The sequence below is a fragment of the Vipera berus genome (genome assembly GCF_964194415.1).
Source record: "Vipera berus genome assembly, contig: HAP1_SCAFFOLD_246, whole genome shotgun sequence".
In the NCBI taxonomy this organism is placed as follows: domain Eukaryota; kingdom Metazoa; phylum Chordata; class Lepidosauria; order Squamata; family Viperidae; genus Vipera; species Vipera berus.
Genome location: NW_027673497.1, coordinates 2,971 through 20,175, shown reverse-complemented (window position 1 = coordinate 20,175; position 17,205 = coordinate 2,971). Strand labels below are relative to the sequence as shown.

General features: G+C 47.1%; 1 protein-coding gene across 1 annotated transcript; it reads right to left on the bottom strand.

The window, feature by feature from the left end:
* Positions 1–490: 490 nt before the first annotated feature.
* On the bottom strand, positions 491–12,801 carry LOC308679352 (A-kinase anchor protein 17B-like). The gene is made up of 5 exons (XM_081346961.1): positions 12,635–12,801; positions 10,593–11,377; positions 9,181–9,311; positions 5,664–5,907; positions 491–4,645 (listed from the first exon to the last, which is right to left on the bottom strand). The coding sequence occupies exons 2-5, from the start codon at positions 11,361–11,363 to the stop codon at positions 2,972–2,974; spliced, it is 2,820 nt and encodes a 939-aa protein (XP_081203087.1). The 5' UTR covers positions 11,364–11,377; positions 12,635–12,801; the 3' UTR covers positions 491–2,971.
* Between the last annotated feature and the right edge of the window lie 4,404 nt (positions 12,802–17,205).

Genomic DNA, 17,205 nt, shown 5'->3' with positions numbered 1-17,205 from the left:
AAGCCAAGCCAGCTGGATTTCCAACTCCCATCATTCCCAGCCAGCAGAGGTGGTGTTTCTCCAATGCAAAAAGCTCTTCCAGCTTTCCCCAACCTAGGAGCCCCACAAAATGGGTCGATCTTAATTCCCAGAATCCTTCACGATGGCCATGTTGGCTGGAGAATTCTGGAAACTCAAGGGTGGCTAGGTGGAGGAAAACTGGTCTGCCAAGAATTTTTAGTGGATCCTCCTGCCTTTTTGGGGTGAAAGAAAGGGAACAGCTTATCTAAAATATCAAGTGAAAAATCAGACATTTTATTCCTCCACAGGTAGCTTGGACTGCCTTTTGGTTAGGATGCCTGGTCCAATAAACCAGGATCTCCTTTTCCAGAATTTGGAGATCACAGGCATGTTATAAAGCTGCATTCCCCCCCCCCCCCCGGTCTCCTCTCAGGCTTTAGGGTTACAAAACGGTTCGGTGATTTTCCAGTGAAGGAACCAAGCATTTTTAAAAGGGAGCGCAAAGATTTTATTCAAAAGGGAGTATGCACATCTGCAAATCAGTTCCAAGCCAAGACGAAAAAGAGAAAAGACTCCAATTGGAAAATGGAAATGGGCATCTGCAACGAAAACAAACATCACCGTAGTCCCGGAAGGATGTTCCTATAAAACAATTTTATTCACAGCTAACTTTTCAACTGGATCCAGAGGGTTAAGAAACAATGCAAGTACAAAAGGTTGTTTAATAGAGAAAAATACTTTTCACTCACCCGCTCAGGAAATGCATTTCTGTCCCTCACCAAAGCAAAGAAGAAGGACTATAGCTTCAGAGTTTAAAGTTTGGACTTTCAAAAAGCCGAAAGAAACCAGCACCTTTGACCAGCGTGACACAAAAACAGCCTTAAGCACAGAAAGAAAAAAATTCCTGCGTACTTTGGTTCGTCACTACTTTTATTGGAGCCAAGTTTAACAAACGTGGACGGTATGCTAACTAAGTCATATCACGTAGAAGTACCATGACATGTAATAAATAAATCGCGCTCAAGTGAAGCGGGGAACTGGAACCCAAAATGTCTTGTTCTCCCCTCTGCATAGAATTCTTCTCTAGGAAATTATGGTCCAGGGTGAGGCCACTTCACCGACACCCTCAGAACTGCCAAATCACTAAATTTGGTGACGGGCAATTCAAAAGGGGGTCCCTTTAAGCTGGTATTTTTCACCAGTTCTGTTTTTTATTTCAAGCAACTAACGCCCGCCCTGGAGGCTTTTGTCTTGCTAATGGGGTTCCCAAACATCAACAAAGAAGCTTTCATAACCTCCGTTTTATTGTTCAAACCAACTTTTGTTCAACTCAAGGTCTCCGTGAAAGGGGCCTTCCACATCTCCAAAGAAACAGACACACATACACCCCAGAAACCTGCAAAGTCACTAAATCAATGACGCACCGACAAAGCAAGGGAAGGTCCACCCTGGAGTCCTCAGGAAGAAATTCCCTGGAGCTGAAAGTGATGGTCAGCTCTACCTATGTCAGGTGTAAACCCGACTTTCTGGGCACAGTATGTTAAATCAGGATTAAAGCGGATGCAAGGAAGAAGAAGATCTGCAAGATGATCTCTTTGATGTGTTTTTCAAAACAGGAACGTGCTCAGAGGGAGCGGGAGGGGATTAAATGGATGGAAGCTGCAAGGGGGGGGGGACACTAGGTAGATGTAATGCTTTTCCAGGCTCTGCCAATTTAAGCCCCTCCCTCCAAAGATGCTGCTATAGTCCAGTACATTAAGGGGGGGGGTTCATTCATTCTATCAGCATTTCTTTTGCCATCCAGGATCTCATGGCAATTTCAGGGGATTATTTAGATCAGTAACGCAAGGGAGAGCAGGTGGAGCCTTGCCACTTCCGAAGGTAATCCATCTCCCTGGGATTAAGCGCATTCTCACCCGGGAAACACAAGGCTTTGTTTTCGGCCGAGTAACGTGAGACGGCAGCAGGCTGGAAAACTGGGTTATCTGTTGCTTACCCAGTTTCCCCCCCCCCAAAAAAAAAGAAGGGATCAGGAAGTGGCAGAGATCAGACATAATTTACCCTGTGCAATCCTGGATAGAGAAAGCTGTGGTTTTTCTATCGTCCCATTTTTTTTTATTTTTGTCCTAAATTATATAAACGTCTTCCTTCTCTGCCTTACTGCAAATATTGCATTTGCTCTCTCCTGCCCAAGTTCTCTTCCTGACAATAACAGAGAGACACTCAAGCTTTTGAATTTTAGGACTTGGAAAGATTTCTTGAGCTGCTGGGCGACCACGGGCCACTTCTCTAATTGTGCGGTCGTTCAGAAGCGGCCCCTCTTTTATACAGACACCCGAGTCCAGGAACTGACATTTGCCACCTATTTTTGTGAAGCTTAAAGAGTGTTTCACCACGCTGCTCTTTGTTTTCCAGCATGCAGAAGAGACCCGGCAGCCCCAAAACTAAACCACAAACATACACACACGCGCACAAACATGCACACACACCAACCAGCCCAAGTCAATATTATCAAAGTTCGGGCTCTACAGTCAAGCCCTTGAGAGGGGTTGTATAAAATGACCTAATATGAACTTCTACCGGAATCGTTTCGAGGTCCCCACACACACACACACACGCACACATCCATCGGAATCAACCAAAGTAGCATCCTCCCTCAAAGTCTGCTCCACAGACTTGAGTCCAAGCATGAGCTGGGCTGGATTATTTCGACAGGAAACCAAAAGGGCCTCCTCCAGAAACCATCCCCAGCTTCTTCTCAAAAGGGAGGACCGTGCAAAGCAAGGGGAGAAAGGCAAGGAACTCAAAAAAAAAAAAAAAGAGTTGAGGAGACTCTGTGGCGGGAGCTGCTAGCCCCTTCTAGAGGCGCCATCAAAAGTTGACCGCTTTATCCACCAAGTTCTTTGGAGGCCACGCTCCCCCATCTACACATCCCACCGTTTCTGCTCCATCCCTGAGCTGGCCTCTCTTATCACCTTTCCACCAGGCGCCTGGAAATTCTCTGCCGGTCTTCTGCTCTGTGCCTCCTCTCACCCATGTCCACCTTCCCCGTCACCTGGTGAGTTTCTTCCCCTAGCTGAGAGGCACTCAGATGGATAAGGTCTTTGATTTCCACGGCTCCTTCCAAGGCCCGGAGGGTCTTACATTGCATTTTATGATGGATGAGCTTGCTACATTTCCTCTGGATTCTGCGGAAGGCGTCCAACTTTCCGCAGTGGTTGGTTTTGAGGAGCTGAGCTTCCTCATCCAGGAAGGAGCTATCGGAGAACGTTTCCCTCTTCTTCTTCTTCTTCTTCCTGCCGAGGTCTCTCTCCTCTTCGCTAGACGACCACTGGACCTTCGGCTCTTCGTACCAGAGTTTGCTGCTGGATCTCTTGGTCTTGGCCCTCGGTCCGGAATCACAGCGTTCTGTGCTGGAGCAGAAGCTGCGTCCGTCACGTTTCCCCTCTTGGTCTTCCCCGCCGACGTTCTGGATGCGTATCAAGAGCTCTTTGGCCTTCTGCTGGTGGAGAGGCCACGTCTTGCAGCTGCCTGGGTAGCTGCCGTTCCTTTGCTCCGACGGGTTCCAGGGCTCGTTAAGCGCCTCGCTAAAATATTCCGAATCGCTGCTGATCTCTTCCAGCAGGTCTTTCAGTTTATACATGCTGGCTGACAACCTCACGGCCGTCTCGGGAGCCTCTTCTTGGGAGGTGTTTTTGTGAGCGATGTTGTTGCTTCCTGGGAGGGGACTACACAACCTGTCCGGCGGGGAGCCGTCGCTCTCCTCCTCCTCCTCCTCCTCCTCCTCCTCCTCCTCCTCCTCCTCCTCCTCCTCCAGGGAATCCTCCCATTCTCCCTGGCAACTTTCGCTGAACTCTTGAGGACACGCCTGGTCCTCAGGCATGATGAGGCCTGCAGGCTCAGGCCTTGCGTCAATTACTTCCCAGGGGTCACCTTCATCGTTGTCCGCCAGCTGAGGGTCGTATTCCGGGAGATCTGATCCTAAACTCTCTTCCGTCCAACAGTCTTCATCTCTGCTCTGCAATTTGACCCGGAAGCCATCTCCGGAGCAGGACACCACCCTGTGCCACCAAGATGCATCTGACGGGCTTTGTGCGCTGGGACAGATGCGTGCGTATCGGGGGGTTTGGTAGTAGTTCAGTAAATAATGGATGAATTCCTCTGTTTCATAAACCTTTTGCTTTTTAGCCTTGGCTGTGTCAGGAGCGTCTGCAAAGGGCCCCAGGTTGGGTCTCAGGTAGTCCCACCTGTAGGGGGACGACTTGTTCGCTTGGCAGTCCTGAGTGACCGTCACCTGCAGCAAGCCCATGGCGCGAAAGGGGTCGGCGCTGTGCTCCGTTAAGTGGCTGGTGACCGCCCTAGCAGCGGGTCTGTTCAAAACAGCTCTGCCGAAGGCAGGAGGGGATGGAGGCAAGTCTCCAGCCAGGAATTGTTCTTCGTTCTCTTTTTTGATCGCGACGTTTTCCAGCAGGGCAGAGGGACAGGCAAGCTGGCTCTCATCCTCCACTTCTTGATGCTCAAGGTGAGGCACGTCTGTCTCCTCCTTCTGCGCATCCTCTTCAGGAGGGGCGGCGGAAGTCTTCTCCTCTTCGGGATGAGGCTCCAGCAGATGGGCCTCCGTTTGCCCAGAGGACAGGACGAAATTCTTTCAACAGAAACAGAAAGACAAACAGGATTACTGCACCACAAAGCAGAGACAATTCAGCACGGTCTAACAATGAAGATCTCTCACATGTAATTTGAGTTTTGTCCACCTTGGTTACAGGAAGGACGTCTACGTCTTCTCAGCTGCAACCGTCATTGGGCACTATGAGGAATTGGGTCAATTTTAGTGGTGCTCAACCCAATGAAATGGTGGGAGGGGTGGTGGTGCTGGGGGAAATGGTTTTATTTGGAACTAGACAACAACTAGACTCGTTGGGTCATTGTTGCAGAGAGAACCCCTTATGCCTTCAACAATGGCAGAGCTTCTAATGTACTTGGTAAGTTCTTTTAAAAAAAAAATGCCAGGAGATGCTCAGAGGTGTATCTGCCTTGAAAGTAGGCCCTGTGGAATGGTAGAGCACAATTACACACCACAGGAAATGCTTTATGACATTCTCATGGTGGTCATAAAACGCATCGCGCGATAATGTGTGTTTCCTAAAATGTTTTGTAAAATCTGCCACATTTCAGTTCCACAGGATTCAGGCTTTTGCCTCCCTTTCACCCAGCTAAAGGTTACAGACATGAGAGCTTTAATAGTATATAGATAGATAATGTCCTAATATAGCTCTTATTCCATCACCTGCTTCTGAGTGGGAAAGATACAGTGTGATGTCTCTCTCTCTCTCTCTCTCCAATACTTTTAGCAAAATCCAAATTACCACATTTGAGGGAACACATTCTTTCGATTGATCGACTTGACTTGATTTGATTTCTAGAGCCAGCCAAACTCAACCCTGGGCGGCTTGCAACTCTTAAGATTATGAAACAATTAAAGCAGCAGAACGAACAGTTGGAGCACATTTAACTGACGTGTACATCCCACGACGTTTTGTGGCTAAGCTGCTTAAAAATTAAGGAAGCGTGTATAATTTCTCCTCTTCCCCCCCAGCGAAGAACTGGAAAGATAAATAACAAAAAAAAAACCCTTTGGAATATGCGCTCCCCAATATTCTTACTTTTATTTGGCTGAGCAGCACTGTCAGGAGTCTGATTGATTCCACCCTCCTGTGAGCTAAGAGGTATTTTCTCTCCTCCCATTCAGGCAGGTCTGCGGCGTTCGCTTCTTCTTCTGCGTCTGTTGCTTTCAGGTGTTTCCTAGGATGCTTCTCCTCTCGACCGATCCGCCTTTTTCCCCGTCTCTTGATCTTAGCCCTCCTCCGACCTTCTCCACCTTTTCTGTCGTCCTCGTCCCGTCTTTTTCTAGGCAGTTAGCAATAACGGAAGCGTTTAGAGGAACATGCGTTATCTCTCCTGTGCGTAAAATAAGCTGGAGAAAATTGAGCTGCTCTGCTAAGAAAGATCTGACACTCCTACAATGCTCAGATATTAGCAGTTATGCATCAAGGCCCGGCTGACACTCCCAGTTAAAGCTTTAATCTTTTCCAAGGGCATTTGAATTTACATTCTGTGTGGGATCCTTATATATACATACATATATGTATACATATATACATACATACATACATACATACATATATATATACCACACACTTCTCCCAGAAGAACGAAGCTGAAGCCACCAGCCTGAGGATGACGGATGAGATTTCGTCAAAACGTTGCTCTTATACCTTCAATTCTACGTGGGGAAAAACCCGAATGACCAAAGATCTACATACAAACACCCGCGAAAAGCTGAGAAAACACATATATATATATATATATATATATAAATATATATATAAATATATATATATATATATATATATATATATATATATATATATATATATATATATATATATATATATATATATATATATATATATATATATATATATATATATATATATATATATATATATATATATATATATATATATATATATATATATATATATATATATATATATATATATATATATATATATATATATATATATATATATATATATATATGCATACATATAAGTCCTATCTCCCCCCACTCAGAGGTCACACTGCTCCTTTTTTTGTTACCTTAACTATCTCTACTCTGACTCCCTGTCTCCAGGATGACTGCCGCCATTTTAAGGGCCACTGGCCTTGTAAACAGCTGAACTTTTTAAAGCAGAGATTGCCAACACAACTCTTTCCCTCTCCGCTTTGTGTTTCAGCTCCCATGAACCCTGGCTGGCGTGAACAGTCGTCAAAGAATCTAAGGGACGCCCTTGGGAACATCTATAGTAGATGTTCCCAAGGTTGCTTATCAGGTTTTTAGGAGAACAGCGGGGCAAAAACAAAGCTCACAAGGCAGTAAGTCTTATCAGCTTGCCGAAGAGTAAGTCATCTGTCATCACAAATGTGGCAGCAATTTTCCAAAAGAAATCTGTATGTTTAAAAGAGGTTACTGGCTGCGTCTGGGTGCGATTCACAGGTCTGTTGTCTCTTTTAAGTGGTGGCTACAGATGTTCCTTCTACATCTGTGGCCTGAAGGAGGATCAGGTTATTCTGAGGGTCTGTGGTTTCCACTGCTGTTCTCCCTCACTTCCTTGCAATCAAGAGATTGCAGCAGGCTAACACCATTAGTCCTTGACTTATGGCCACACTTGCAGAACAACAGAGTAACGGAGTTGGAAGGGACCTGGGAGGTCATCTAGTCCAACCCCCTGCTCAGGCAGGAAAACCCTATACCATTTCAGACAAATGGCTGTCCAGTCTCTTCTTTAAAAACTTCCAGAGTTGGAGCCTTCACAGCTTCTGGAGGCAGGTTGTTCCACTGGTTAATTGTTCTAAATGTCAGGAAATTTCTCCTCAGTTCTAGGTTGCTTGATTGGGAGAAGCCAGAATGTCCACAGCTAAACAAGGTGACCGTTGAATCATGGCCAATGTTACAAATAAATTTAACAAATAATCTTTCCCCCCCCCCCAAGCTTGGGAGACACTATTTAAATCTGTTGTAATTTGGTACAAAGCTAGAACCCTAAGCAATCCCACAGCCTCCTTCAGCCACTAGGAATGAAAGGCCTGCATTTTACACACAATTGCTAAACGGTTTGAAGGATGGGAATATAAATGTAAGCACTGCATTTGTCGAGAGATTCACAAAGCTATTTTGGTCTGTAACATAACAACTTTTCTTCCAAACCCAATGGAGTGGGTGGAACCCTCCCTGCAGAATTTAAAAAAAAAAACCCTAACAGTGCTCAGGTGTACTTATGTCTACAGAACCCCCTGGGAGAGGCAAAGCAGACTGAGAAAACAAGCAGTACTATAAACTTACAAGTAGATGTAACAGTCAACTCTGGATCTTGAAACTGCAGTGTGATCTTTCCCAATAATAATAATTATTATTATTTTATTTCAGGCTAGATATACTTCTGCCTTATGGGCAGCAACTGAGAAAGTGAACTGCAAGCGAAGCCACTGGCGATTATACCTATCATGTTTGATTGCAACCTATTTGAAAACCAGCTCTCAATTATTACAGACTTGGGAATCTACTATTCAGGCATAAACCGCTGGTCTATGTGTTCAACGCAGCCAAGTTGAATAGGAGTAGTTGACCAGCTGAATTTATACCTTTGTTCTGACTAAGGTATGTTTGCTTGCAACCTCTGCCAGACTTCCTATGAAGTTCAAAGTAGAAACATTAATGCAAGCGTGCACAAGGTAGCACCTTCACTCAGCTTTCATATATTAAGAAGCGAGGGTACAAACTCTCATGATAAATCATGGGTGTGGGATCGCGTGGAAAATATTTGCTGAAATCTCAGGAGACAAGTAGGCATCGCAGTAAGATTTCCAGGAATCAGGGACCTGTTTTTATTGAATTCATCAACTGTCTCTTTGCTAGCCAAGCCAAAATAAATTATGGGAAAGTTGGACAACGTAGATGTATGGGTAGCCCTCAACTTAGGATCATAAAGGGGCCCAGAATTTCTGCCGCTAAGCAAGGGGCTTGTTAAGCGAGTCACATCTAACTTTACTACCTGTTTTTAACCGAATCACACGGGCGTTAAGCAAAGCTGGCTATCCCCCATTGACTTTGCTGGACAGAAAATAGCTGGGAAGGTGCCAAAAGGGAATCACGTGATCCTGGGATATGCTGCAACCATCACCGTAAATGGATGCTGATTGCCCAGCACCCAAGTTGCCATCATGTGGCCATGGGGATGCAGCAACGGCGGTTGAGCGTGAGGACTGCACCCAAGTCACATTTTCCGGTGTCACTGCAACTTCAAATCGTCACTAAACGAATAGTTGTAAGTCAAGGACCAGCTGTACATTCTCAGTCTAAAAATACCAGGAGAGGTCAAACCCCCCCCCCCAAAAAAAAACCCAACAAAGTTCAGTGTTCTTGGTCCACAGTTTCAAAGGCACGGATGCAAAAATGTTATCTGGTCTTTTTTTAACCTGTTACTCGGAGCCCACAAGGCAGCACACACGCAAACACACGCGTGCGCGCACACACATACATCTTTGCCCTCCCGATAAAGGATGATTAGCGTTAATGATTTCCGTTAATAATGAAAGCGAAGGATTTAAGTTCCTCACCTTTCAGACCCGTTTCTCCCTCTGTTCTCCTCTCTCTTTCTCTCGCGTTCTAGACCTTGCAGAGTTAATCTCTCTAGCGTTCTTTGCTTTATAGCGTTCTCACTGAAATGACTAGTGGTGTCAGAGGTCACCTGTGTCAAAACAGCAACAACAAATTGCACGGCTCATTCAAATGCACCGCTGTGGTTTCTTTGATTTATACGCGGCTTTTCCATCCCAGGTCTTTTATTTAATTTTTTTTTAAAAAAATGGCTTATTATTCATGGGCAAAGGAGTTACGCTCCAGAATGAAGTATGGAAAGCGCAGGGCGTTATTGGACCTTTTAAAGCAGAGGTAGTCCTCGAGTTATGACCGCCGTGGAACCTGCCCTTCACAGTCATAACTTGGGGACGGTCTTAAATTAGGTCACCCACTGACCGAATGACCGTTTTTGCAGCCGTCGTGAAGTGGACACACTGCAGTGTGTGAAGCGAACCCATGCTTTGCGATGGGCGCAGTTTGGATGAAAATTGGAAGGAAATCCCCGTTTTTAGCAAAACGGTCGCAAAATGCAGTTGTGCGACTAGACACCACAACATAACTGCAGCACAGTTGGATGAACACTTGAAATGTGGTCACATGAACATTGGGGGGGGGGTAGTGGCTCCCAACCATCGGAACTTCAAATCCAACTCACAGGTCCCTCCAGGGAGGTCGGTCGTGACTTCGGTCACTAAGCGACCCGTCGTAACTTGAGGACTACCTGTAAATTCAAGGAAGCAGCAGAATGGATTTCAGAAGCACATTCTGGATGGCTGTTGAGGCTCCAACAGGCCAAAGAACAGGTAGTTCTCGACTTACGACGTGGAGCCCCAAATTTCTGTTGTTAAGCAAGATATTTGTTAAATGAGGTCTCTCCCCCCCCATTTTACGAACTTTCTTGCCACAGTTGTTAAAAGAATCACAGCGTTTAAATTAGTAACACGGCTGTTCTGCGAATCTGGCTTCCCCATGGACTTGTGCTTGTCAGAAGGCTGGCAAAAAGACCCCCGGGAGACACGGCGACCGTCATAAATTTGAGTCGGTCGCCAAGCGTCTGAATTTGGATCATGTGACCTTGGGGAGGCCGCAACAGTTGTTAAGTGTGGGAAAATGGTCGTATGTCACTTTTTGTCAATGACGTAACTTTGAACGGTCACTCAATGAACTACCTGTGTGTAGAAGCGCGAGAGGAAGGTGGTGCCCTTGCAAAGACTGACTTATCGGGGCATGGGGTTTTATGAAAAAGAGCCCCACATCTGATAGGAAATAGAGCTGATAAGCGTGCTCTGGTCTACCAATCCATCCATCCATCTTTCTGGCCTGTGAGGTTTGGGTCTCTTTTTGCAATCCTGGCTTAAGAGAGCGTTCCCACAAGCGCAAGACGCCTTACCTTGATGTTACACGCCAGAGCTTTGCCGTCCTCCCCCTTGAACATCAGCTTCATGCCCTTGAGGCTCTCCATGGCCCTTGCGAACGACTGGGGCTCTTGATACTGGACAAAGGCTTCGAAGGAGCGCAGGCCCCGGAAAATGAAATTATTCCGGCTTCTTCCCACTGTTTCCTCCCGGTAAGGATCGAGCATGGGGATGTCCACGTTCTTGATCTTCCCGAAAGTCCCAAAGACCGTCCTCAAGACGTCCTCGCTGGGGGCCTCGCTCTCCGAGCCTTTCAGGGCAAACCATTTGCACGGCAGGCCTTCCAGGTGGAGGCAGTCCAGAAGCGCCTGGCTCTGCTCCTCCTGCTCCTGTTCCTCCGGCGGTTTCTGGCTCTTTGCGTTGGGCTCCGATTCCTGAGAAGGTGGGCCGTCCGGAGGGGCTTCCGTCGCGACCACCTGCAAGTCTTCCTTGAAGCCGTTCAGCTTGATCAGTTTGCCGTGGAGCTTCTCCTTCAGGCTGGTGAGCAAACGCTTGGTTTCCGCCTCTCCTTCGAACCGGATGAAGCCCTTGGTGCTCTTCGACACCTTCACGCTGGTAAACTGGTCCGGGCAGATCATGTTCTTCAGCTTGTCCATCACCTCCCACTTGGAGAAGGCCCGGGTAGATCCAGTGTGTTCCGGAAGCACCACGCTGATGGTCAGCTTCGCAACGGGCTTCAGGTAAAGCTGCTGAGATGCACACAGCTCCATGGCTTCTGAGGGATCGCAGACAAGGGTGACTGTCATGGTGTCCGAATATCCTTCGGAAAAACAGTTCAAAGGCAAGTTACGGGCACCAAACGACACTCTGACTTCTGGCAAAAGTGACTTTGGGCCTGCCGACAATCTCCCAGCGGGTTGGACCTATTTTATTTAAGGAATTAGAAACAGTCTTATATCTGAGTTTGTTCAGATGTAGGAGGACGTTTGTAGCTGAGAGTTGAAAGGGGAGGTCCTTGGGGCTCTCTGAGTGTGATTGTTTTCTTGCAGACGTTTCATCACCAAGCTAGGTAACCTCATCAGTGCTGGTATCTTAGTCTACCACTGATGACGTTACCTAGTTTGGCAACGAAACGTCTGCAAGACACAAGCAAGCTCACAGAACACCAAGCACCTCGCTGAGTTTGTTGTGGTAGCCTAACTGGTTTTTAATAAATTGTTATTCAGGTGACCTCATTAAATTTAAATGTGCACCCGTTCGTTGCACTATCACAGTACCTACTTATTTAAAACTAAATGCAGTCATATTGCTTTTACTGTATTAGAACAAGCAAAACTAATACGATCTTTAACTGAATTGGATAAGGACTTTAAATTATAAATCTAAATCGTCAGCAAAAGGTGTCTATGAAAATTAAAAACAAGATTCATCTGAATTGTTGTTCAAGAACAGACAGATCATTAAAAATATCAAGAAAGAAATGCCAACCAGAAAGTGATCTGACAAGACTCTAAGCAGTAGAATAAAAGAAGACATACATGTTTAGACAGAATTCTGTTTACTTAAAAGTTCCACTTGCTTCAAATGATTTCACTTGGGATTGGAAAAGGAAAAATTGGGATTGTTTAGGGCTGTTATTATTGAGATTTTTTTTAAAAAAATATCTGTAATTCCAACAAGAGCACATATGGAAGAAAAGTTTCTGTAAACTGCATACTAGATCAAAGGATCAACTACACTGCATACATCAAACATTAAAAATTTTAACAAACAGATTGCTACTGAATAAAAATGCTTATCGTTAATATCAAAAAACCTATTTTAACTAATCTGCAAATAGCACAAAACCCACTTTTTCTGGATAAGCTCAATTAGCACAGAAATGCTTTTGTGATCTTTCTACAATAGTCTATTTTGAAACATGCAAATATACCGGTAGTTTCAGCTTTTGACTACCGTAGTTCAAATACTAAATATATATATATATCTGCTTTCAGAATGCCTGTTAGTCTTTCATTTAACCAGCCTAGCACAATCTATTCTGCGAATCCCGTGCAATAATTAAACCATTACAAACCTTGAGTATCCTTTGAGAAGCGATTAATAGGTGGTGGAAATTCCAGTTGCTTTTTTCATCTTGACAATTGTTGACTCTTTGGAACATATATTTCTGTTCTCTGCCAGTCTTCTAATTTTGCTTTCAGGCTCTGTGTGATAAATGGGAGTTATTTTGGTTTGTATACTTAGAACTGTCTATTGAATGTTAAATTTATTTAGAAGCTTCTTTGTTCTCACAAAATAGTGCTCAACACAATCTTTCCACTGCGCGAATGTGCAGAGGAAGGTTACTAGCGAATTCTACAAAGATCTCTTCTGAGATTTTAGACCCAAATTGCAGAACTCAAGGGAGGCTGAATAATCAAATACACCCAGAGGCAAAGCATCACCTGTGCCCATCCTTTACAAAACATCTCCATCACAGATGTACATCCATAAAATGTGCTGCTGATGGAGAACAACACACCATCTTTTGTTCTGATAAACATCCTCTTGAAATAAACACAGCCACAAACACAGTCAGCGATATAGATTTTCCCGCAATGTGAAGGATGGTGCTTAAATGTCTTAAATAAGTAAAACCACCCCACTTTGAAAATTACAGCCAAACATGTCTGCAACTCGTACACAGCCAACTTCTGGAAAAATGAGTCTCTAGTAGAACATTTAAAAATACCTAACTTCATCTGATTTTATCTCTGGGTTAGTTCCGGTGGGTAAACAGGCTTATGACTGAAACTATATTCTTCATATATTTCTGAAACTATGTATTCTTCGTAACAATAGAAATTTTCGGAAGCAAACCAAATGGAAAATTTCCTTTGACTTAAGGGGCCTTTGCTACTCCTAGCTGAAACCCCACTTGCCTTATTATTCTCTCTCTCTCTCTCTCTTTCTGCAAAATGGCTAAAATTACTCTGCCTTGTTTTCCCTTACTTGGTAAAGTTGTTCTAGATCATAGTTCCTTGTTTGTGTGAAATTTGTATCTTGCTGAGCCCAAAAGTAAACTCACATAATGACCTCATAATCATCCAGGTCTCCGTTCCTTAAATGTGTATATTATTTCTATTCTTAATTTTAAGGAGATGAGTAGAGTATCCTTTCTAGGGCCCGAGTTCTGTTTCAAAGCTGTGTTGCTGCTTTATGGATCAGTCGATTAATCAAGTGATCTGGCTCCACATAATAGCCTGAATCCCAAATTAACCCAGATGTTCATCTGAACCCAGATAAAAAATTAAGGGGGGGGGGGAGGAACCGGGAAGGGAAACTATCCTCAACTTCTTTTTATTTGCTTTAATTTCTGGTCATTTCCTCCACGGGTCATGTGAAATGGGGGCCCATAACATTGTCATTGCTGACTTTTTGTTCTTGACTGGCTAGAAATGCAGAAAACTCATTAAAAGAGACCAATTTTAGAGGGTTAAATTGTTTGTCCTCACACCCCAACTCACTCTTAACAGAGAATCCTCGACGTATAACCATAATAGGAAACAGAATTTCCGTTGCTAAGCAAAGCAGTCGATATATGAGTTGCCCCCAATTCTAAAATCTTTTTGCCAAGGGTTGTTATGGAATCACTGCAGTTGTTACATGGATCATGATGTTGGCAAGTGAATCCTGCTTTCTCCAGTGGGAAGATCACAAATGGTGATCCCCAGTGACCCAAGGATGCTACAACCGTCGTAAATACGTGCTGATTATCAAACACCCGGATTCTGATCACATGACCGTGGGGATACTATGATGGTCGTAAGTGCGAGGATTGGTCCCAAGTCATTTTCTTTTCAGTGCTGTTGTAACTTTGAATGGTCAGTAAGTGAACAATTGTAAATCAAGGACTATCTGTGCGATATGAACCCTTCCCACAGGGGCCATGTCTCACGTTCCCCCCTCCCCAAATCACATCAATCTTTATTAGGGTCACACGGCAGCATGCCAAAGCAATGCTACAAATGCCCCCATAGCCCATCTTCCCCTGCCACAGGGCACAATTCTGCTTTTTGCAAAGAGCCCCCAATTTCCTTCTATAAGGCCTCCCCTGTAGATACGTGGGACTACAACATCCATCCTCATGCGAGGGATTAACTCCATTTTCTCTCTTCTATTCCTGTCCCGTCCAGGCATTTGGGACCCAATGCTCAGGCAAATGGGAGTTGTAGTTCCAGACGCTTCTAGAAGCACCGGGCCGGTGGAAGAAAGGAGGATGGGAATAGTCACGGCAACTCTGGAAGATGGAAGTTGGTGTTACAGAGAATCCCAGATATCCTGGACCCGCCCCAGCTCCTGCAGGAGGCAGGCAGATGGGAGCTGGAGTCCTCCCAGAAGCTGGGCAGTGGAGTCCCAGACATGCTCAGATGTCTTGGATTCACTCCAGGAGCCAGGCAAGTAGGAGAAGTCCGACACAAGCAAGGCAGATGGGAGCTGGAGTGCTCTCAGTTGTACAGGACCTGTAGGAGGCAGGCAGATGGGATCTGGAGTCCCACATAAACCCAAATCTACTGCACTCACCTCATGCCTGCAGGAGGCAGAGAGATGGGAACTGGAGTACTTTCAGATGTTTGACAGCTACAGGAATTTGGCAGATGGGAGCCGGAATCACAGACAAGCATGGAGGATGGGATCTGGAGTCCCAGATAAACCCAAATCTACTGCACTCACCTCATGCCTGCAGGAGGCAGAGAGATGGGAACTGGAGTACTTTCAGATGTTTGACACCTACAGGAATTTGGCAGATGGGAGCCGGAATCACAGACAAGCATGGAGGATGGGAGCCGGAGTCCCAGGCAAGCCGGGAGGATGGGGGCCGGAGTCCCAGGCAAGCAAGGCGGATGGGAGCTGGAGTCCCAGGCAAGCCGGGCGGATGGGAGCCGGAGTCCCAGGCAAGCCGGGCGGATGGGAGCTGGAGTCCCAGGCAAGCCGGGCGGATGGGAGCTGGAGTCCCTCCCCTCAGAGCCCGGGCGCGGCCAGACGCAGGGGGCCCTCCGGACCCCCAAACCACCCGCCCAGGCGCCGCCGCCGCTGCCGCCGCCGCCCCCCTCGGCCTCTCCTCCGCGCGCGGCCTACCGGGCCTGCCTCGCCGCTCCGCCGCCGCCGCTTCCTGGCCCGGCCTCCCCGGGGCGGAGCCGCCGCGCCCCCTCGCCCCCCCTCCGGCAATGGCGGCCTTGCCGCGCTCGACCGGACGGATCTCGGCCTGTGCCCCGCCGGGGCTTCCGGAGGGCCGCTCGGCGCCGGTCCTGCCCCGCGACCGAGGCCGCCGCTCGGCCAACGGGCCCCGGGGGAGTCCCCACCGGAGGACCGCGTCGGTCCACGCCCTCCCGGAGGGCTATAGGGGAGATCCCCCGCCCCGGTTCCCCCCCCCAGTCCCGGCCAGGGCTGCTGGGAAGACACACACACCCCCGCCTCGTCCTGGCCGGCTGGACTCGAACCCAGGGCCGAGGCAGGCGGGACAGGTCTCGTCCGGAGCTCTGCCCCCTTTTTGACCCATGGCGAGGGGTCCAGGGCAGCCCCAGGACTGACCTGGGGAAGCAAGAAGACCCTCCAGGACACCAGTGACCCCCCCCACCCCCACCCCAGCAACTCCTCTAGGGCCAGTTTCAGCCCTTCCTGCACAGATGTGGGGCGATTTGGCAACCCCTATGGCAATGATATCCCCCCCCTCAACAAGCCTTATTTCCACCCCCAAACAACCCCCCCCTTACAGGGTGACTTCTGAACCTGACCCCCTCCCCAATTCTTGCAAAAAGCCACTTGCCACGCAGAGGTCAGGGTTCGGCTTCCCTCACCCACGGGTGCAAGTCTGGTGGAGGGAGCCCAAATCCCACACATCTGGAGCAGGGTTCAGCTGGAAGGGGCTGGGGAGAGCCTCAGGTCTTCCCCCCCCCTTCCCCCAGGGAAGAGGGGCTCCTTAGGGGCCAAATCCCCGGGACCCTAAGCAATCCTTTTTGGAAACAGCTGCCTCTTTGCATGCAAGCTTTTTTAAAAAAAAAATAATCCCATTTTCTCTGCAAACAGGGAGATTTCTCAGGGTGCAGAGAACCATAGAGAAGATTCTGGAGAAGGAATCTATTTAGCAAACCTCAGTGGACTTTGCTTTATCTTTCCTTTGAAGAAGGGGAGGCAGGCAGCGGGGAGGACAATCCGGGAACAGGTTTTTGCTAAGCATCCTCCAGGAACAGGGTTCAAGAAGGGGGAAGCCTAATCCATCAAACCCACCAACCAGACCGTGTAACTCCAGGACTCCTAACCCATTTCCGGCCACTGTAAACGCGCCGCCTGACAGGCACGGTAGCAACAAGTGTGCCAAGACCCGGTTTAGCCTTTCCGTCCCCATTCCCTCTTCCAGCAAAACCATCCCTAATGACCGTGGCAGATAGGCTAGGCTGAGAAGAGAAGGACAAACAGTGCCCCAAACCGGGGACAGGCTGGCATCTCCAGCACCCAAGCCCGGCGCTCTCCCCATTGAGGGATCCTTGGTGCTTTTTGAGCTTGGCCGCTTTCTTGCAGAGGTTTCATTACTCAAAGTAGGCAACATCATCAGTGTGATGACGGGGAGCTAGTCCTGACTAGCACTGATGATGTTACCTAGTTTGG